General features: G+C 42.7%; 2 protein-coding genes across 2 annotated transcripts in view; one reads left to right on the top strand and one right to left on the bottom strand.

Moving 5' to 3' along the window:
* ndufb2 (NADH:ubiquinone oxidoreductase subunit B2) lies at nt 1–9,070 on the bottom strand. Its single transcript, XM_086008977.1, has 4 exons — nt 8,906–9,070; nt 4,662–4,806; nt 3,367–3,464; nt 1–102 (listed from the first exon to the last, which is right to left on the bottom strand). The coding sequence occupies exons 1-3, from the start codon at nt 8,992–8,994 to the stop codon at nt 3,390–3,392; spliced, it is 309 nt and encodes a 102-aa protein (XP_085865103.1). The 5' UTR covers nt 8,995–9,070; the 3' UTR covers nt 1–102; nt 3,367–3,389.
* Nucleotides 9,071–17,783: 8,713 nt separating this feature from the next.
* Nucleotides 17,784–23,246, top strand: part of LOC147106145 (uncharacterized) — a 43,125-nt gene continuing 37,662 nt past the window's right edge. The window contains exons 1-2 of the mRNA XM_086008972.1: nt 17,784–18,494; nt 21,918–22,136. Of these exons, the coding sequence (XP_085865098.1) occupies nt 21,927–22,136 (210 nt within the window). The 5' untranslated portion in view covers nt 17,784–18,494; nt 21,918–21,926. The remainder of the gene's footprint in view (nt 18,495–21,917; nt 22,137–23,246) is intronic.

Below are 23,246 nucleotides of genomic sequence, written 5' to 3'. Positions count from 1 at the left end.
TGACTGTCCAGGTAATATATTTATTCTAATTATTTAATTTACAATAAAGTGGTCTCTCCAAGTGTCAGATGAACTTCCCCAGAAACGCCCACAAAGGAAACACTGTGGAAGAAAGACACAAACACACCGTTAAGACATCAAAGGTTTTAAAAGTACAAATATTTACATAAAAAATCTACTGTTGCCTAATGGCTCAGCAGGTAAGTGCACCGTGTAATGCAGTACTGAGGCATACAGCCCAGAAAGATTCAGGGTTGATCCCTGGTCTGGCTGTTAGCTGATCTTAAGGCTGAGGTAGGCGTGCTACACTTTTTCTATTGTAGCACACCTAACTGTGCGTGAACATTTATCCAATAGTGATCATAACGTGAGTTCAACGTAGCGTTTGAAAGGGAGAAACGTGAAACAGCTACAGTACTAAGATTCTAGATTTGGGCAAGGCCGAGTTCAAAGGGATGAGACGGAGACTGTCCACAGTAAACTGGCCAAATCTGTTAATGGGTAAAATGACAGATGGTCAATGGGAGATGTTCAAAAAAGAATTCACGGTGATACACAACCAGTTTATACTCGAGGGGCAAGACCTCTACTTGCCAACAAAACAGCCATGGATGACTAAAGAAGTGAGGGACAGCATAAAACTAAAAGAAAAAGCATACAAAAAATAGCGCATATCCTGGCGAATGAGAAAGATACAAAGACTAGCAAAGGTCACAAAACATAAGAGCTACAAAAAGGGAGTATGAAAGGAAACTTGCAAGGGATATCAAAATCAACACTTTTTTTTTACAATTAGGAAAAAGAGAGTAGTCAGGAGCAATGTTGGCCCCTTAAACTGAAAGCAGTGATATTTATCAATAAGGAAATGGCGAGCATGTTGACTAATTACTTTACGCTAGTATTTACAGTAGAGGAAGAGAAATGCCAGAAATTCCAAGGAAACTAAATCAGGGATAGGGACTCGATAAAATTAATGTAAGTAAAATAACAGTAATGAAGAAAATAATGGCACTAAAGAGTGACAAATCCCTAGGACCAGATGGTTTCCATCCCAGGGTTTTAAAGGAAGTAGGTGAGCACATTGCAGATGCCCTAACTATAATCTTCCAAAGTTCTCTTGATTCAGGAACCGTTCCTTTAGATTGGAAGATTGTGCATGTCACTATTTAAAAATGGAGAGAGGGGGAAACCAGGGAATTAAAGACCAGTTAGCCTAACATCTGTTGTCGGGAAATTACTAGAGTCTATAATTAAGGATAGGGTGACTGAACATCTCGAAAATTTTCAGTTGATCAGAGAGAGCCAGCATGGATTTATGAAAGGTAGGTCATGCCTGACAAACCTGATTGAATTTTTTGAAGAGGTAACTAAAGTAGTGGACAGAGGAATGTCCATGGATGTTATTTATATGGACTTCTAGAAGGCATTTGATAAAGTCCCACATAAGAGACTGTTAACCAAGGTAGAAGCCCACAGAATTGAGGGCAGGAGACAGGTAGTAGGGATAATGGGTAGGTATTCAAATTGGCAGGAGGTGACTAGTGGTGTCCCACAGGGATCTTTGTTGGGGCCTCAACTATTCAGTATTTATTAACGACTTAAGATGATGGCACAGAAAATCATATCCAAATTTGTCGATGACACAAAGATAGGTGTAATTGTAGGCAGTGTAGATGGAAGCATAAAATTACAAAGGGACATCGACAGATTAAGTGAATGGGCAAAACTGTGGCAAATGGATTTCAATGTAGGCAAATGTGAGGTCATCCACTTTGGACCTAAAGGATAGAACAGGGTACCTTCTAAATGGCAAAAGCCTAAAAACAGTGGATGTCCAAAGAGACTTGGGGGTCCAGGTACATAGATCATTAAAATGTCATGAACAGGTACAGAAAATAATCAAAACAGCTAATGGAATACTGGCCTTTATATCTAGAGGACTAGAATACAAGGGGGTAGAAGTTATGCTGCAGCTATACAACCCTGGTTAGACCACACCTGGAGTACTGTGAGCAGTTCTGGGCACCACACCTTAGGAAGGATATATTGGCCTTGGAAGGAGTCCAGCGTAGGTTTACCAGAATGATACCTGGACTTCAAGGGTTAAGTTACAAGGAGAGATTACACAAATTAGGGTTATATTCTCTAGAATTTAGAAGGTTAAAGGGTGATCTGATCGAAGTTTTCAAGATATTAAGGGGAACAGGTAGGACAGAGAGAAACTATTTCCACTGGTTAGGGATTCTAGGACTAAGGGGCACAGTCTAAAAATTAGAGCCAGACCTTTCAGGAGTGAAATTAGGAAACACTTCTACACACAAAGCGTGGTAGAAGTTTGGAACTCTCTTCCACAAACAGCAATTGATGCTAGATCAATTGTTAATTTTAAATCCGAGATTAATAGCTTTCTGTTAACCAGAGGTATTAAGGGATATGGGCCAAAGGCAGGCATTTGGAGTTAAGTCGCAGATCAGCCACGATCTCATTGAATGGCCTACTCCTGTTCCTACGTTCCTAGGTGGGGGGGCCTGGAAGGAAAAGAAAAAAGAAACAAAACAAAACAGATTGCTATTCACTGACCCCCAACTGGAAAGTGTGTTTATTTGGATGCTGGGCGAGGACAGGATTAAACTTGGTGGTGGTGCTCACCACAGTCAAATAGTCTTCTGGCAGATGCCATCTTGGTTCAAACATGAAGAATGGTCACTTGAGGGAGATACTGGAGAACTGCTGGCTCCCATGGAACTAAACCCCAGCAGTTACCATCGTCATAGAGAGCAAAAGATTAGACTAAAATAATCTACAGTCGTAATTTACGAGTAGAAGTCTCTCAACCTCCTAGGAGTATAACACACACAAGGCCAATCTCCAAGTTTATATTTACCTGAAGGAAAAATTACTGAAGGCAAGTGACCAAACTATTGAGTAGAAGGCAGTATGACAATAAGATAACATGATTCAGCTTAGACATGACATAAAGATACAAACATGGTCCTGTGTGGAAGTGTCTGTGCGTGTCATTATTATGGGACACTGGTTCTTGCATGCAGTTACTCTGGTCAGGGAGAGACTATGTATTTAGTCTGACCTTTGTGATTGGGAAAGAGAGGGAACAAGGCACTGTGTAGAGTCAAGGAGCTTTCATTGAGGGAGGCAAACAACCCATCATTACTGTATAATTCTTAGTAAGGAGTCAGTATTTAAAGTCCAGAAGCAACTGCCCATTCTTGGTCAGAAATGGTACACTGCGGGTCATAAGGGAAGAAAGGAGAAATAAACAAAAACTCCTCGTGTTTGCTCAGTCTTAATAATGGTAATAGGTATTTCTCCAACTCGAAGTAGATACTGTAGATCCACTGAACTTACCATTTCAGGAAAGCAAGTTCAAGTTATTCCTCATCAATTGGAGGGATGCCCAACTCCTCATCAGTCCATTTGGAGGGATCAGGATAAGGGAAATGACCCTGTTATAACATAAAATGTTCGCTGTTAATAAATTGGGGGCGAGAGCTTAAACACAGTCTTCCATTTAAATCAGTAATACATCAAGGAAAGCCAAGGAGACATTTTTATTACAGCTTACTTTATTTCTCCATATTAAAGATTGATATTAACAGGAAACCATCAAGCATAAATAAACTGTCTTCCATGTGCTGCAGGTACAAAGACTGAAGTTAACTCTTTACTGTAGTTAACTCTTTTACAACAGACACCTCTTGCAGTGCATTCTTTTAAACTTTCTCTGGATAACAGGCTGAGGCAATGGTGGCTTTAGTCAGTGGCTCAAGTGTGTACTTTTATTTATTGTGTGCACATTAAGTTGGCTACTTTATACGGATAATAATGAGTTTATACTATTTCCATAAAAAGGTACAAATGGAACATAAATGTTTGTATTCAGTCAGGACGTGTTTTCAATACAACCATTTAGCTCTTCAATAAGGCCTCTTATTCCTGTATCTAAAGTGACAGCTGTAGTTTTGGGCCCACTCAGCCCTCAGGCTAGAGTAGAATGAGAATTGGGGCCAGGAAGTAGCATCAAAAGGAATTTTCAAGTCTACTAAAACGTCATGAATTTCTACATCACAATCTGCCAGTATGATGAATACTGCTATATTAGGGCAAAGTTTGTTGATGGCTTTTGTACTCTATGCCTCTATTTATAAAGCCCAGGATCCCATCTGCTTTATTAATCTGTCCTGCCACCATCAAAGATTTGTGCACCAACTCCCCCAGGTATCTCTCCTCTTGCACTCCTTTAAAATTGTACCATTTAGTACGTATGGTCTCGCCTCATTCTTCCGACCAAAATGTATCATCTCACACTTTTCTACATTGTTGTTTTCCCTTCCACAGTACCATCTCCAACTCAAAAGGTTAGAAGTTCAAGATGTGCTCAATTTGCTTTGAATTTCCTTAAATTTGTAATTAGAGGTATTGTACCACTGCCACTTCTGTAAGAAGCATTGCCTGGGATAACACTGAAGTACTAGAACTGCCAAAATACATTTGTTTCTTTTTACAGAACCATCCCTAAAACAATCTATAATTTGATGGTGAGCCAGGCAAGAGACACAATTCTTCATTCCCTCCTAAGCGGTGAAGTGAAAATCATAAGATGCTACAGTAACGAGGAACATTGGAGGTCATTAAGTACTCACAAAGACTGCATCAGGGTCATGCCATAGGTGCCAGAAAATCCAGAACCACATGAAACTACTGAGAATCTCGGCCTGCATTACTTGATTCTTGGTCAGTTGTGGATACTGTCGATATTGGGGCTCAATATGGGCCCCACCACCAGCTCTGGGAAAGGGGGGGTAAGATATGCAAATGTTAGAAAATGTGGCCATAAATATTAATATGGTCACGGATTTACACCAAATTAATTAATCTCCTGAGCGAGAGGATAAACACAGGTAAAATTGTCAAGAAAACCTCTGAAATTTCACCGGACCACAGAAGGTAGTTACAGCAGAACCTCAATTAGCCACCAGAATGGTGGAGACCGACCGCTTTGGCAGATAATCAAGGTTGCAGAGCAGTGAAAGAGAGAACTTCACTGATCAGACATTCAGGGAGCAAAAAAGCCTCTTAAAGATAGCTTTCCTTCTTTTCAATTTTTTGGAGTTATTTTTGAGCTGAGCAAAGACTTGAAAAGCAACAGTAGTTGATGAGAGCCATATGTAAAAGGCTTCTCTGCTCTCCTGAATGGTTGGATCAATGCACATCTCTTTCACTACTCCCTGTAGTACGGTCTGCAGCCTCCCACAGAAATTCTCAGGAGTAAGAGAAGTTCAGTTGAACTTTAAGAGATACTCCAGGATTTCAGTTTACTATTGCAACCCATACAATTGGATCCTGAGCACCAGTACTCGCACGTCATTTCCAATAGTCTAGGAATAATATTCCGCACAGCATTTATCTCCGTACTTCTAACTGGAGACAATTCTGGAAAAGCAACTACACCCAAAATGTTAATTTGTCTTCACTATTTTCAAATGCTGGCAGAACCATTATGTCTTTGCAGCAGTTTCTGTTTTCATGTTTAAAACATTTGCATTGGCGTCCATTTTATTTTATTATAACTAAGAACATAAAAACAGGAGTAAGCCATTTAGCCCCATGGTATCTAAGTTTGTAACTAACACCAAACTGGCTGCAGTGGCCAATGATGTAACAACCCAAAAGGACCCGGATAGGCTAGGTCAATGGGCAGATGGAATTCAACAGATAAATGTAAAGTCACGAGATGAAATAGCATTAAATGATTACATGCTTGAGGTAACAGCAGGAAAGAGTTCTGGGGTTTTGGTTGATTGTTTGAATGACCTATCTGTTCAGTATTCATAGGTGGTCAAGAAAGTTAATAAAACATTGTGATATATAGCTGAGATTTGACCCAAGTTGTACCTGACCTTGCTGAGGCTGTATCTGGAATACTGTTCAGTTTTGGCCTTCATATCACAGGAAAAAAGGGCTGATCTACAAGGAAAGATAAACTATCCTGTGGCATTATTCTCTAGAGAGGAGGATTTTTTTTTTGGGGGGGGGGGGGGGGGGGCGAGGAAGTTGAGAGATGTCTGATTTTCAAAGAGGTCTTTGTGATTTTCACAGGTATGGAGACTTTGGATTCAGGGAAGTTCTTGTGTCTGGCACAGAATTTGATGACAAGGTGGACACAGTTTAAGGTTATAGGTGTGGAAGGAAAAGAAACTTATTTTAAGAGGGAGACAGAATTGTGGAACAAGTATCCAAGTTTGCTGACAATACAAAGCTAGGCGAGAAAGTAAGTTGTGAGGAGGACGCAAAGAGGCTGCAAAGGGATATAAACAGGTTAAGAGGGCAAGAACATGGCAGACAGAATATAATGTGGAGAAATGTGACATTATCCACTTTGGTAGGAAAAATAGAAAAGCAGAATATATTTTAAATGGTGAGAAACTGGGAAATGTTGGTAGTCAGAGGGACTTGGTGTCCTTATACACGAATCACAAAAAGTTAAAACGCAGGTACAGCAAGCAATTAGGAAAGCAAATGGTATGTTAGCCTTTATTACAAAGGGATTGGAGTTTAAGAGTAGAGAAGTCTTACTACAGTTGTATAGGGCCTTGGTGAGACCACACCTGGAGTACGGTGTACAGTTGGTCTCCTTACCTAAGGAAGGATATACTTGCCTTCGAAGGGAGTGCAACAAAGATTCACTAGAAGAACAACAGAAAACGCTGGAAATACTCAGCAGGCCAGGCAGCATCCGTGGAGAGAGAAACAGAGTTAACGTTTCAGGTCTGGGACCCTTCATCAGAACTGGAAAAAGCTGGAGATGTAACAGATATTAAGCAGGTGCCGAGACACGGGGGGGGGGGGGGGGGGGGGCGGGGTGGTGGTGCGTGGAGAGGAAGGAGTTGAAGGAACAAACTGTGCTTTTGTAAAAAGGCAGGAAAGATAAAATGTTGCAAATGGGGATGGCAAAATCATACAGCATGAAAAATGGGGGCAGGGGTTATAGTTTGAAATTGTTGAACTCAATGTTGAGTTCAGAAGGCTGTAAAAGTGCTTAATCAAAAGATGAGGTGCTGTTCCTTGAGCTTACGTTGAGCTACATTGGAGCAATGTAATAGGCCGAGGACAGAGAGATCAGAAGATCAGAGTGGGAGTGAAGCGGTGAATTAAAGTGACAGGCGACCGGAAGCTCAGGGTCACCCTTACGGACTGAACGGAGGTGTTCCGCAAAGCGGTCGCCCAATCTGCGTTTGGTCTCCCCAATGTAGAGGAGACCGCATCCTGAGCAGTGAATACAGTATACTAAATTGCAAGAAGTACAAGTAAATTGCTGTTTCACCTGGAAGGGGTGTTTGGGGCCCTGGACAGTGGGAAGGGAGGAAGTAAAAGGGCATGTGTTGCATCTCCTGCGCTTGCACGGGAAGGTGCCAGGCGAAGGGGAAGGGCTGTTAGGGGTGATTGAGGAGTGGACCAGGGTGTCGCGGAGGGAGCGGTCCCTTCGGAATGCTGAAAGGGGAGGTGAGGGGAAGATACGTTTGGTGGTGGGATCACGTTGGAGGTGGCGGAGGATGATCGTTGAATGTGGAGGCTGGTGGGATGAAACGTGAGGACAAGGGGAACCCTATCATGGTTCTGAGAGGGAGGGGAAGGGGTGAGAGCAGAAGTGCGGGAAATGGAACGGACACGGTCAAGGGCCGTGTCAACCACAGTAGAGGGGAATCCTCGGTTGAGGAAAAAGGAAGACATGTCGGAAGCACTGGTATGGAAGGTGGCATCGTCAGAACAGACGCGGCGGAGACGGAGAAACTGGGAGAATGGAATAGAGTCCTTACAGGAAGCGGGGTGGGAGGAAGTGTAGTCCAGGTAGCTGTGGGAGTCAGTGGACACGTAGTGGATGTTTGTCGATAGCTGATCGCCAGAAATGGAGACAGAGAAGTCGAGGAAGGCAAGAGAAGAGTCGGAGATGGACCATGTGAAGGTGAGGGAAGGTTGGAAATTGGAAGTAAAGTGAATGAACTTATCTAGTTCAGGGCGAGAGCAGGAAACAGCACCGATACAGTCATCGATGTACTGGAAAAAGAGGTGAGGGAGGGGACCCGAGTAGGACTGGAACAAAAAATGTTCCACATATCCCATGAAAAGACAGGCATATCTAGAGCCCATGCGGGTTCCCATAGCAACACCTTTAATTTGGAGGAAGTGAGCCTCAGCATAAGGGATCAGCCATTTAGGACTGAGAGGATAAGAAATTTCTTCACTGGAAGGGTTATGAATCTTGCAAGAAGTACAAGTAAATCGCTGTTTCACCTGGAAGGGGTGTTTGGGGCCCTGGACAGTGGGAAGGGAGGAGGTAAAAGGGCAGGATGCGGTCTCCTCTGCATTGGGGAGACCAAACGCAGAGAGCTGTGGATGCTCAGTTGTTGAGTATATTCAAGGCTGAGATTGATAGATTTTTGGATACCAAGGGATATGGGGATAGTGCAGGAAGGTGGAATTGAGGTCGAAGATCAGCGTTGATATTGTTGAATGGCAGAGCAGCCTGGAAGGGCCGAATGACCTACTCCTGCTCCTATTTCTTATGTTCTAATGTTAAACAGCTGGGGTAATGAAACAAATATACGAGTTTTTTTTTAAAGGACCTGGATTCATTTGTTAGTAAAGGGGATCCAGGGGTATCAGTTCTAGAGTTAGGGAAGGAACCTGATCAAAGCTTAGAAGAACCAATGGTCTCCCACCCAAAACATTGTCGTGCTACTAGAACCTCCCACACCTCCATGTCCGCCCCCCCCATTCACCCTCTGCCCCCTTACCCTTCCTCCGCCCCCCCCCGCTAACCACGGGATTTTCTCTGATCCGCATCCTTTACAATGTCCAGGCCCAGATACAAAGCGCCGACACTCACCGCCTGTTGGGAGCCTTCCCCGGGCTCCGGCCCTGCAGTAATCGGGCCCCGCTCCGCAGCGAGGCCCCGAGAGCCCTCAGCGAGGACATGGTGCCCGCTGTCTCCAAGCCAAATCTCCGACACCTGCCAGCAACCTCCGCTCTCACTGGCCAAACCGCCAGTAACAGCACCCGCTATTGGACAACACCAGGCCACCGCATTCATCCCCGGGGGTGGAGGATGGTACAGGAAGGGGTGTGACTCCGCTCCAAAATAAACCGTAAACTAGCAGGTCCGCTTCTGTCAGTGCGCCCGAAATGTCAATGAAAGAAGCGGTTCGCCACTGAGCTGAATGGAGGAATTCGGCTTCCCTCGTCTGTGCTGATGGTTTGTGCCGGTATCCGCCTGTCAAGCCGGTTGGTGCGCCCCGGGATCTGCTTCATCAAACCATCCAGCGCCGGGCTCGGCCCGCTCCCGGAGCAGCGATCAGTTAGCAGGTCTCTTTGTTTCTGAGTCAGAAGGTTGTGGGTTCAAGCCCTACTCCTGGACTTGAGCACATAAATCTGGGTTGACACTTCAAAGCAGTACTGAGAAAGTGCTGTACTGAAATCTTGAATGCCTATATAGGTTGGTGTAAAAGATCCCAGGGCACTATTTGAAGAGCAGGCAGTTCTCCAGGTGTCCTGGCCAACATTCATCCCCCAAGCAACACCATCAAATACTGATTAACTGGTTATTTATCTCATTGTTGTATTTGCCAACAAAATAACTGACTATATTTCAGAATTAATTCACTCTGGGTGCTCAGTTGGCTGGGTTTTCACCCCTAGAAATGTTTCCTCAGGTTGGAAGGCCTGGTAACACAAAGTATAAATCTTTGAGTAAAGCTCCCCCCAGTGGCACTACACTGTGATTCTGAAGGGCTATGTCTGAAACATTAATTTCCTTTCTTTACAGATACTGCCTAATTTGCTGAGTGTTTCCAGCATTTTCTGTGTTTTTATAACAGTTAAACACATCTATAGATGAATTATAAACCTTCCCCCTAACTGAGACACACATTTTCTTTTAAACAAAGTGAATCCTAATGACAATAAGTGAGACTTGACAGTTGTGTGTCATTTACTGCTTTTCTGCAATCCTTTCTTCAGTGGCGATTTGACTCGTACCTTTTTGAACATATTCCACACAACCCTGAAGGTAGTTCATCTTTTTATTTTACATTATTATCTGTTCCACCTCCTCCAACATAATTTCCTATTCCAAGGCAATACTTGATTTAATTATGAAAAATGAGTCAGAAATAGTTACCCAGTAGTAAGGGAGTTTCTTAGAATATTGGCCAAAATATCTATCGGGCTTGAAGGAGGGAAAGATCACAAACCAAGGTTTTGGACTTAAAGAAGGCTAACTTTGAAGCAATGAGGAAGGAATTGACTACAATAAGATGGGAGAAATGTTACATAGATAAATCTACAAGAATGGCTGGGACCGAAAGGGAGATGGTTTATTTAAAGGCAAGGTAAAGTGGGGAAATAAAAACTGGGAGGATTATAGAAAGCAACAAAGGAAACCAAGAAAATAATAAGAGCAAAGAGGGTCTATGATAAAATCTTGCAGGTGCTTTCAAGAATAATAGTAAAGGTTTTTATAAGTACAAGTGGTAAAGGAGGAGGTAGGCCTGTTAAAAACAGATTTAGCTATGACAATAGTAGAGGGTAGGGACATGGCAGAACTGCTACGTGAATATTACGCTTTGGCCTTCGCAGAGGGAAAGAAAGATATATAGGGGAAACATTCACACGCTGGAAGCAGTGCAGAGAAGGGCCATGAGATTGATCCCTAGTGCCAAAGGTCTGGAGAAACAAAGGTTTTACAGCCCTAAAAGAAGACATCAAATAGCTGATTTTATGGAGGTATAAAGGGAGTTATGGAAAAGGTAAATCCAGAAAACTACTTTAAAGTAAATTTCAAGATTAGCACAAGGGACATATGTTCAATCTAGTAAAATGCAAATTTAAAATGGCCATCAGTAACTTCTTCTTACACACAAAGAGTGATCAATACATCGATTGGACTCCCGGATAGACGAGTGGAGGTGAAAACTCTGGAATCATTTATTAGTAGGCTGCTGCAATGGGGGAACTTTGGGGTTTCACTGGAAGGACAAACCAAGGTGGGTTGAGTGGTGGGTCTTTCTCGCTGGAAGAACCATCTGGGCTGAATGAGCCTCCTCATTTGTAATTATCTTGTAGTTTTTTTTGTCTGGTCTCCAAAAAATTTTCTCCAATTAAATATTGGGAAAACCGAAGCCATTGTTTTCGGTCCCTACCACAAACTCCGTTCCCTAGCCACTGACTCCATCCCTCTCCCTAACATCTGTCTGAGGCTGAACCACACTGTTCGCAAACTTGGTGTCATATTTGACCCTGAAATAAGCTTCCGACCGCATATCCGCAGCATGACAAAGACCCCCTACTTCCACCTCCGTAACATCGCCCGTCTCCGCCCTTGGTACCGGTAGGAGGGGAGGCAGCCAGCGGACCGAGGGTGGGAAAAGCAACCCCTGGAAGGTCGGACACCGCGGGAGGCTCGGAGGCCAGACCGGGTGGAAGGAGAGCCAAGGAGAAGCAGGCCCCGGGACGTCGGTACCACGGCGGCTGAAGATTGTCGGGCAGGAGTGCGGGAAAGGCGGATCGAGGCGAGAGCGGACCCTATTGTGATCGCACCGATGAAGATGGCTGCCGTCCTTGCGGGCTCCGTGCGTACCAGGCAGCTAAGTGTCCTTGCTGCTTGGTGTGCTCGGCTTGTTAAGAAAAAAGCATTTCACTGACTGGATTTCACTTCTTGTATTTGGTTATGTGACAAATAAAATTGAAATTGAATTGCCTTAGCTCATCCGCTGCTGAAACCCTCATCCATGCCTTTGTTACCTCCAGATTTGACTATTCCAACGCACTCCTGCTGGCCTCCCACATTCCACCTGTCGAAGTTTCGACTGTTCAATAAGACTCTGTGAAACAAAGTGATCGTCAAAGGCAGACTTTATTTAATCTACTTGCTAGCAAGGGGAGCTTCACATAGACAAAGGCTATCGTGACTTCTCCGAATACATGGACAAAAACACCTCTTTTTTATACACAAAGATCAAAACCTTTTATCACATGGTATAGTATTGAGAGACACAATTAATAACATTAAAAAGAGATGAGTAAGGAATGTTTAAGGTCAACAAGAAGATGGCTAAAGGGTCAGCAGAGCCTTGGTGTCTTAAGATAAGGTTAGCCAATAGACAATCAAAAGTCATGATGCAGGAATACCTTTAGATAAAGTTAATTAATTTTATACAATGGAGACGGTTTGTCTCTCACTTTGGTTCTGGACATTCATATGAATGTTTACAGTACATGTCCTTCGGTTATCATTAATTTGTTCTGCTAAGCTTATCTTCTTTATGGAACTGTCTAGCCTGCAAGCTACAAAGGGGTCACATCCTCTTCCTTAAACCGCTTCCTAATATGGGCCTGCCTGTTTCCCCCTTATTTTGTACTGTGTGAAGCCATTTTGGCCTGCTGAACGTTCCAGACTCCATTTTAATATAACAGAGTATGTGTGCTTATTTTATACTAATGTGTGGATATATATATCTATGCTGATGCACTTCTACATTCCCCCATTTTGTCCTTCCTAGGACAATATAGCCCACATTAATTCTTTCAGTCCCTTTTGTCTATCCTAATTGTTAAAATTGTATCCTGTCCAATCGTATCATCTCTCTATGAAAGGGATTGTCCTGATCTCCCTCCATGCTTATTTCTTCCTGTATCATCATGCTTCTTCCGGGAATGACTGCGTCACCTAGTCTATTACAACAGCACTTAATCATTGTGACTATCAAACTAATAGACACAATTACAGCTACTACTATTGCCATTCCATGCAACAGTGTTTGTCCCATTGATCCTAGCCATCCTCCCATTATCCAGTCGAACCAATCTTGGCTTACTGGATTCTTATATTGGCTTACTGCCTCTCTTATGTGTTCAACGATGTTAGTTATATTTTCTGAACTATCTGGGATATATGTACAACATTCGCTCCCTATTACTGCACAAGTTCCTCCTTCGTTTGCTAACAGATAATCTAGTGCCATTCGATTCTGTAGTGTCATTACTCTTATCGCTATCATTTCGGCGCTAATTTCGGACAATCCTTCCTCAGTTTCGTTTGCTACCTTCTCTATTAGATTAGCTAGTTCTTCTACCTCTCCCATTAGCTTTCCTATTCCGTAAGGGGCTATTAATACTCCGAAAACTCTCTCATAAGTCGCTATCTCTCTTTTAGTCCTGCTGAATTCGTAATGTTCTCCTATATCATCTAGGATGTGGATATAAGGTACTACATAACCTAAATAGCAGGATCCTACCCAATTACGCGGCAACCATGGGTAAGCTCGGTTTCCGCATATAAAATAAGTACAGTTATAGGCTGTAAAATTTCCTTCACCTCCCATCCATAGGCGGAAAGCATCGCCAGCCCATAGGGACTTACTGGTTTTATTAAACACCTTGGTCCATTCTAGTAAAAACGTTCCCTGCTTGGTCAGACCAGGAATAGGTGGTTGCCACGTGACTGTTTGATTGCAAGAACTCTCTCCTATTCTCTGTCCAACCTTCCTCCCTACCTTGTTCTCCTTTTTAAGGCATAACGACCCTTGTGGTCTGCCAACTCCTGAGGTGTTAGTTAAGGAGAGGAAGGGGGGCGCTCGAGTATGGTTATAATTGGGTTGGTACCATCCCTGGAAGGTGGTCAGATTATAACCTGCTGATCTCCACTGAATCATATCCCTGGTTCTGTCTGGGTTGCCCGAACTATTTCGCCTTATGATCCATTCTGCTGTTTCGGAAATATTAAAGGGAATAGATCTTAGTGGGACTCCTCCTGTGGTGTGAATGGGTATATGGGCGCAGACCCAGCAACTAGATCTACCACTATCTCTAGCATGCTCGTAAGACATGTACAGAAAAGTGTTAACATATCATTCTCGTTTCTTTCGGGGTTCTTCATTGTCTCTCTGACAGCTTACGCATACCATCTCGATAAATACATACAGTGTAAACAATAATTTCATCGTCTCAAGTCCTTTTTTTTTAAATGTCCCCGTCTGGTGCCTTCTTGCAATGGGATGCGTGTATCCAGGTCGGTCTTTCCTTGATTTTAACAGCTGTGTTTGTTGTCAGGAGTACTTGGTATGGCCCTTCAAAGCGTGGTTGTAGTCCGTTCTTTCTTTTGAAGACCTTTACGTATACGTTATCTCCTGGTTCCAAGTTATGGCACTTTCCTTCCGCTGGTTCTGTTTGCGCCTCTTTAACCTGCTGGTGAAAGCTGGAAATACATCTCGTTAATGCAATACAATAATTTAACATGTTCTCATCCATTTTATGGATGTCCATTTGCTTAACCGTAAGTGGCGCTGAAAATGGCAGTCTTAGGGGTCGTCCCATAACAATCTCATGTGGCGATAGTCCGGTTGTCCTGTTAGTTGCTGCTCGCATTATCATCAATGCTATGGGTAATAGTTCGACCCATTTAAGTCCAGTTTCATTGCAAAGTTTAGAAAGTTTATTCTTCAGTACCCCGTTGTACCTTTCTACTAATCCTGCAGATTGCGGGTGGTAGCTGCAGTGAAAATGTTGGTTGACCTGTAAAGCTTTACATAATTCCTTTATAATGGTTCCAGTAAAGTGTGATCCGTTGTCGCATGAAAGTTGCGTAGGTATTCCAAACCTTGGTATAACTTCTTTCAGTAAACATTTCGCAACCGTTACGGCATCATTTTTCCTACATGGAAAAGCTTCCACCCATCTTGAAAACATGTCTATGATTACTAATACATATTTGAATCCGAGACATACAGGTAGTTCAATAAAATCCATTTGCAAATTTTCAAAAGGGCCTGATGGATTTGGGTGGGAGGCAGCCTGTACTTTCTCTGTCTTGCCTGGATTCATTTCCTGGCAAGTGGTGCACCTTTCACTAATTTGCTTTACGACTGTCGTAATTCCTGGTGCATACCATGTTTGATTAATATAGTCTGCCATCCCCCCTTTGCCCGCATGCGTGAACATGTTCACGCATCGGGCAATCCATGGAATTAAAGATTTAGGAGCCACCATACGGCCATCCTGGTGAACCCATACCCCTTTGGGTGTTTTAAAACAGAAATCCCTTGCCCAACCTAACACTTCGTCCGAATCAGCCTGTGACTGGAAGGCTAAAACATCTTTAATCGAAGGTGGGTCATTATCTGATTTTTGCTGACGCAGTGCAAAGACTGATACTTGCAGCCCTGTATTGGACAGAGCTGCTGATTTAGCAGCTTTGTCTGCCCGATCGTTACCCAATGATATCTGATCCTGGCTACCTGTGTGAGCCTGACATTTTATAACTGAAATTCTAGCGGGACACATCAAAGCTTTCAGAAGATTATTGATTTGTTCCGCATTTTTAATGGTTGATCCTGAAGAGGTTAAGAATCCCCTCAATTTCCAAATCTGTCCGTAGTCATGAGCGACTCCAAAGGCATACCTGGAATCAGTGTAAATGTTGACTGATTGGTCTGTTGCTAGTATACACGCTCTTGTAAGGGCAAATAGTTCTGCTTGTTGTGCTGAAAAGGACTGAGGTAGTGAGTGTGCTTCTATGGTTGTGTGGTCGTCTGATATGGCGTATCCGGCTTTGGGTGATCCCATTTCATCTCTAAGAGCCGACCCGTCTACATAGTATGTCAGGTCGCTGTTAGGAATGGGAGTCTCTGTTAAGTCTGCCCGAGGCTTGGTCACTAATTGGGTGACTGTTTCGCAGCAATGTGGGATTCCATCTTCTTCTGTGGGTAACAATGTGGCAGGATTGAGAACTGAACATCTCTGAATTACGAGGTTGGGGTTAGATAGTAATTCAACCTCATATTTACTGCTGCGGGCTGACGTCAGATGTTGGGTTGCACATTTCGTCAATAGTACTTCAACTGAATGTGGCACAAACAAAACAGTTGGATGATTAAGCGTAATACTCTGAGCTTGTTGTGCAGCATAATAAGCGGCTGCCAAAATTGGCAAGCATCCAGGCAGACTACGTGCTACGGGGTCTAACTGAGTACTAAAATAGGCTAAAGGGTCAGCAGAGCCTTGGTGTCTTAAGATAAGGTTAGCCAATAGATAATCAAAAGTCATGATGCAGGAATACCTTTAGATAAAGTTAATTAATTTTATACAATGGAGACGGTTTGTCTCTCACTTTGGTTCTGGACATTCATATGAATGTTTACAGTACATGTCCTTCGGTTATCATTAATTTGTTCTGCTAAGCTTATCTTCTTTATGGAACTGTCTAGCCTGCAAGCTACAAAGGGGTCACATCCTCTTCCTTAAACCGCTTCCTAATATGGGCCTGCCTGTTTCCCCCTTATTTTGTACTGTGTGAAGCCATTTTGGCCTGCTGAACGTTCCAGACTCCATTTTAATATAACAGAGTATGTGTGCTTATTTTATACTAATGTGTGGATATATATATCTATGCTGATGCACTTCTACACACCCTATGTAAACTTGAGGTCATCCAAAACTCGGCTGCCCGTGTCCTAACTCGCACCAAGTCCCGTTCGCCCATCACCCCTGTGCTCGCTGACCTACATTGGCTCCTGGTTAAATAGCGCCTCGATTTCAAAATTCTCATCCTTATTTTCAAATCCCTCCATGCCCTCGCCCCTTCCTATCTCTGTAATTTCCTTCAGCCCCACAACCCCCCTAGATATCTGCGCTCCTCTAATTCTGCCCTCTTGCGGATCCCTGATTATAATCGCTCAACCTTTGGTGGCCGTGCCTTCTGTTGCCTAGACCCTAAGCTCTGGAATTCCCTGCCTAAACCTCTCCGCCTCTCTACCTCTCTTTCCTCCTTTAAGACACTCCTTAAAACCTACCTCTTTGACCAAGCTTTTGGTCACCTGCCCTAATTTACCCTTATTTGGCTTGGTGTCAAATTTTTTGTCTTAAAATACTCCTGTGCAGCACCTTGGGCCATTTTATTATGTTAAAGGCGCTATATAAATACACGTCGTTGTTGTTCTTGGGACATGGGCCAGGCCACATCTGTTAATACCAGAGGTACATGAAAGACTGGAGTTCAGTAAAGAAGAGAAACTAACTTGGATTAGTATAGATAGAAAAAATTGTAATGGATACACTAATAGGATTGAAACCAGAAATACCTCCAGGCCCAAATGAGTTCAAGCCAGGGGTAATGAAAAGATTCAGTGAGGAAACTGGGGATGCATTAGTTCTAATCCTCCAAAATTTATTTGAGTCGGGGTTAGTACTGGAGGATTGGAAGGTAGCCAATATTGCACCATTATTCAAAAAGGGAGGAAGGGATAAACCAAGTAACTACAAGCTAATAAGTTTAATGTCAGTAATGGAAAAATTGTTGAATGTTAACCTTTTTAGTATATCAGAATGCCCCATATTTGTTTGTTTAAATACTGTACATTATCAGGCCATGAAATTCCACAGGGGTTTGTCTTAGTCTCCCGCTGTAACCTCAGTGGGAGACCATTTGGTTTTCGGTTTCTTGGTTCGTGATGTCATCCGATACCTAGATTTGATAACTGTTGTGTCATATATGCAGGATTGGCCGTGCCTGTGTAAATGCAATGAAATAAAAACCTGATATTACTCAGTTGAAATCACTAGGTACATTAACAGTTCAATTCATCTTGTGATTCGGTGACTGAAGTTTGTTTGTTCACTTTGATTTTTTTTTTTAATTCCCACAATTGTAACTGACATGGTGCAGGTAGCACCTGAAATTTTAACTGGAGAATCATAAAATATGGGTAGTAAGAGTAATTTAAAACCACCTCTGTGGTGAGAGACTGGTACAGTCCATGTGTGTGTGGTCTCCCAGGTAACCACAGAAACACAAACTCATTAGAGAGAGGCTTGAACATAGAAACCAAGAGAGACAGAAGGGGATAGATATAGAGAGTTACTGAGATTAATATCTAGAAGGAAAAAGAGAGTTATAGGGAGAGAGTGATACGGAGTTACAAACAGACGTACAGAGAGGTACAAAAAGAGAGAAAGTTACAAATAAACAGACACATATACAGACAGGTATTTTGAAATAGATACATGCAGTTACAGTGAGATGCACACAAAGAAAGAAACACTCGTAGGAGAGATATGCATGCAAAATTACAAGCATAGAGAGACTGCATGCAGCGAGTTACAGACCTACAGATAGAGACACATACATACATGCTACAGAAAAAGAATAACAGACAAATAGAAAAAGTGAGACACGCATATACAGAGTTGTGGACTGAGAGAAACTCATACATAACAGAAAGTAAGACATATTCAGAGAAAGACATAAACATTAGAGAAAATGACAAACTGAAAGAGAAGTATTCTTACAGATTGAGAATTATACAAACACAGAGAGATCGAGGTGGACACCCTACAGCTGCAAGCAGAATACTGGATGGAACAAGTGTGCACAAGGCAAGAAGTAATCCAGACATTAACAGGCAAAAAGATTATTCCATCCTGCTGTGAGTCCCCTTTCACTGTAGAATATTGTATACGAATTCTGTTCAATATTTGTAATGGGTGAGCATTATATAAATGCAGCATGTGTACTGTTCCTTATTTTACAATGGTTATGAAGTAATGCTTCCTTAGCTTATTCCTCCTTCATTTCTGTTCAGTGGATGGCTGGGTTGGTGCAGGCCACAGATGCTAGTCATGCCACTCTTTATTCAAGTTGCTGGCAGCACTTGCAATGGAGCATCCTTGAAACAACCCTTTGCTAAATGCTTTTATCTCTGTGCCCCAGGTGCAGGCTCATTCCCTGGGGAAGGCCAAGAGTGGATACTGGAAATCTCAATTTAAACTCAGGTTTTCTTATTGAGAATTCAGCTATTTAGGGGCAGCTTTGAATCTTCTTAGATAGCCGTTTCTGTGTATGTCTCTATACTCATATACCTTCTTCTGAAGGTGCTGACTTGTGCTGGGTTATGCTTCCACAGGGGCCGATTGCTCCCTGGGACCTCATCCAAATGACCATTCTTAATTATGCACGTTCCGATAGCAAGTGTCAGCTAGCTATTTGACCATGGTGGGGGCACCACAGCTGAGTCTAATCTTGTCTGGACCCAATGTCCATATGTTCATTTTCCAGCAGGTGTCACTGGACAATGGGTCAGGAGTGGGAATCCTGGCTGATTTTTCTCTTCCCTAGCCCAGAGGCATTGAGGCCATTTCTAGCACCTCAAGCAGAGATCAATGAATCCAGCACAGACTGGGGATCTAATGTAGGACTTTGCACGTTTGCTTTTCTTAATTCCACACTGAGCAATGTACTCACCAAGTGAGCCATCAGTGGAGCCATATATCCATATGTTGTATAACTGCAGTACTTATCACAATCTAGGATATTCATTCTACTTTCCATTATTCAGAAAATATATACTGTAAATGTTATTAATAAAAGTAATACTTTGGAGATTGAAGATTGTTGTTGGATGTCAACTTTGAAGACCACAGATTTCAGTCGAGTGTCGTACTTTGGAGACCATAGATTGCATTTGGGTGTTGTATTTCAGAGACTGTAGATAGCAAATGTTTTTTTTTTCTTTGCTGTAGGGTGTGAACTGTGGAGGCCATAGATTGGGTTTAATATGTTGACCAGACCATCCCCTGCCAACATCTGCCCTCTGCAGTTTAGTGCCCCTTACTGGTTCCATTCATAGCTGTTGCAATGCAAGCACTACACAGTCTCAATTGGCTTCATCTTTTCTGCCTGTACAGTCACCTCTAGTGTAGTCCATGGGTCCATTCTTGGTCCATTCCTCTTTACCATCAACATGCTGCCCCATGGCAACATTATATCGAATCATGGGGTCAGTTTCCATGTGTACGCTGATGACATTCAGCTCTGCCTTTCTGCTTTCTTCTTTGATCCAAAGGCTGCTATCATGCTCTCCAACTCCCTGCCCAACATCAAGACCTGGATGAGCCAAAATCTCCAGTTCAATGTTTTGGTTCCTCCCAGCTCCTATGTGCCTTTGGCTTTGACTCTACTAACCTCCTAGATGCCATCCTAGGCTGAGTCAGGAAGTGTGCAATTTGGTGCATGCTCTTCTCCAAGCATAGCTTCCTCTCCAACATCTGCTCCATTACCATGACCATTTTCTTCCAGGGGAGTTATCCCCAGTGTCCTGGCCAATATTTATCCTTCAATCAACATAACAAAAACAGATTATCTAGTCATTATCACATTGCTGTTTGTGGGAGCTTGCTGTGCGCAAAAATGGCTGCCGTGGTTCCTACACTGCAACAGTGACTACACTTCTAAAGTACTTCATTGGCTGTAAAGCGCTTTGGGACGTCCGGTTGCCATGAAAGGTGCTATATAAATGCAAGTCTTTTTCTTCCACCTCCACAACATTGCCTGTCTCCATTCCAACCCTTATGTTCTTATGTTCAACTCACACCCCACCCCCCACTACTGAAACTCTAATATCTTCCTTAATTACATCAAGGCTCAACTTCTCTAATACAAAAGCAAAATACTGCAGATGCTGGAAATCTGAAATAAAAAGAGAAAATGCTGGAAATACTCAGCAAGTCAGGCATCATCTGTGGAGTGAGAAACAGAGTTAACGTTTATGGTTGCTGACCTTTCATCTGAACTGAAAAAAGTTAGAGATGTAACCGGTTTTATGCAAGCACAGAAGCAGGGAAAGGGGGCAGGGGAAGAAAGAACAAAAGGGAAGGTCTGTGATGGGGCGGAAGGCAGGAGTGATTAAATGACAAAAGGGGATTGTAATGGGACAAGCTAAGAAACAAAAGATGGGTCTGGAGGAGCTGAAAATGACAAAAGCAGAATCATCACCAGCAACTGCTGCCTGAAAAAATGGGAGCAGTGGTTATGATCTGAAATGATTAAACTCAATGTTCAGTCCAGAAGGCTGTAAAATGTCTAATCGAAAGATGAGGTGCAGTTTCTCGAGCTTCAGCTGAGCTTCATTAGTACAGTGTAGGAGGCCGAGGACAGTGAGGTCAGAGTGGGAGTGGGGTGGAGAGTTAAAATTACAAGTGACCGGAAGCTCAGGGTCATGCTTGCGGACTGAACGGAGGTGTTCTGCAAAGTGATTACCCAATTTGCGTTTGGTCTCCCCAGTGTAGAGGAGACCACATCATGAGCAGTGAATACAGTATACTAAATTGAAAGAAGTACAAGTAAATCACTGTTTCATCTGGAAGGAGTGTTTGGGGCCCTAGATGGTGGGGAGGGAGGAGGTAAAAGGGCAGTTGTTGCATCTCTAATGTTCTTCCTACGAGCCTCACTGCCCCAACACTCTACAATTCTTTCAAAATGCTGCTGCCGGCATCCTCACCTGCACTCTAACTCCCTGGAGTTCCCTCCAACTTGCTACCTCCGCCACCCCCCGCTTTGAAAATCCCATTGAAATCTATCTCTTTGACCATCATTTCCCCCCCCCCCCAACCTTCTTCATTGTTCCTTTCCCCCTCTTGTTCAGCAGTCAGCATCCATTGTTTTGTCTTTCTAATGTTAAGCACTATATGGCATCTTCCTGCACATGAAGTGGGTTATAGAAATTCACTGCTTTGGCGACCTTAGATTGTTGTTGGGTCTGATGTTTGGATACTGTAGGATGTGATACAGTGGAAACAGTGGAATGCTGATTGATGAGATAGTTTGGAGGTAGCAGATTGGTGCTGATTGTGATACTTTGGATACAGTATAATGCTGTTGGGTGTAATGTTTTGGAGGATGTATATTGGTGTTAAATGTGATTCTTTGGAAGTACAACAATGCCATTGGGTGCAATACTTTGGAGACAGGATTTTCCTTTAGATATCATGACAGAGGCTGTGCTGCACTGAGTTCTGGGATCTAAGTTCTTAGCACTTCATGGTACAGAGTCAATTGCATTTTTTCATTTCAGGGGGCCATTATGCCAGTCCTGTGTCCTTTGTTTTTTACTGGGAGTTCATCGATTCTCCTCAGAGATATTAAAGACAAGAATGTAACCTTTGTTCTGGACGCATCTGGAAGTATGTATTCCAAACTAGATGCAGTGAAGTACTACCTGATCCAGACCCTGTTCACTCGGGCCTACACAGTGATTGACTGCAAATTCAACATCATTGCATTTTCTGGCAAGGTATGTGGTGCAACAAGTTGCTTCCTTTGTGTTTTAAGTCAATAAAACAAAGCAGAGTTAGGGATAGTGTTGTAGACAGAAATACATATTCAACTAAATCAGTTATGGTAATTATATAGTGAGTCTATGTTCCAGTGTAAGCCTGTTTAGACAACTCTTGTGATAGAAAAGGGGGTACAAGACTGTTTACACCTGTATAATTTATTCATCCATATTGTGAGGGACTCATTTTTCCTCCTCTCGCACCCTAGCACTTCCCCACTCCAAGCTCCATACTAATATGTCTCAGTGTTTTGGAATTTTTAAGGATTTGGACTTGATACCAATTGGTTACAGTGAATCTTTTGTTAGTATACACAGCAGAGATCAATACCTTTCTGTGTACAATGGCAGTAATTTACAGTCCTGAATGGTTATTACCCGTTCAGTCGCTGGACAGAGTAGCATGCGTCATCTTCTTCTTTAGCTAGGTAGGTGTTAGGCACCAGTCAGCAGTACGTCTACCTACACAAGCTCGACATCCCTCGTGGATCTTCTATCCCTGTGCTTGAATATTCGCAAACCCTCTTTTATCCCCCAAAGTTCTGATCATATGACTTAAAAAGTCCAATTGTGTTTGTCCACATAATGTTTAAACTATTGTTTTTAAATTGCTTATCAAGCAATTTCCACACATCTTGAGTTCAGTTGCAGCAGACTTCTTTAACTGTTCATCATCTTTGCACAGATATTAGTTTTAGTCAATAACAGTATGCATTCAAGGTCAAAGCTCATTCTCGCACAAAAATACTGCTCGTTCAGCAAATAGCTGTTAACTCTTTAAATTCTTACAAGTGTTATTTGAAACTTATAGTGGACCATTCTTAGATACATGTCATCATGGCCCAGTGCCTTTTCCACTTTGACTTCCACCAGTTTTATCAGTAGTACTTCCCTATCTAGAATTACCCGATCTAATTGCACCACCTTCTCTTCTTGTACCCTTTCATTTCCACTCTCACTCTCTTCTGTGACACTCCTTCATCTTCCATAAGATTTTATTCTTCATCTTTAATGGATCCTATTCTTTCATTATAACTATTCTTTTACTTTCTATATGATTATAACATT

The sequence above is a fragment of the Somniosus microcephalus genome, chromosome 16, assembly GCF_052327205.1.
Source record: "Somniosus microcephalus isolate GS21.2 chromosome 16, FLI_Smic_1.0, whole genome shotgun sequence".
NCBI classification, from domain to species: domain Eukaryota; kingdom Metazoa; phylum Chordata; class Chondrichthyes; order Squaliformes; family Somniosidae; genus Somniosus; species Somniosus microcephalus.
Note: the sequence above shows the minus strand (reverse complement) of the source record. Positions and strands in the feature narration are given on the sequence as shown.

What these genes read in the sequence shown, in the direction of transcription:
- ndufb2 (XM_086008977.1), bottom strand. Translation starts at nt 8,994, where the DNA reads ATGTCCTCGCTGAGGGCTCTCGGGGCCTCGCTGCGGAGCGGGGCCCGA. An exon ending in GGGAAGGCTCCCAACAGGCG is followed by an intron (nt 4,807 to 8,905) that starts GTGAGTGTCGGC and finishes CCCCTTTCCCAG; the next exon opens with AGCTGGTGGTGGGGCCCATA. An exon ending in ATGACCCTGATGCAGTCTTT is followed by an intron (nt 3,465 to 4,661) that starts GTGAGTACTTAA and finishes ATGTTATAACAG; the next exon opens with GGTCATTTCCCTTATCCTGA.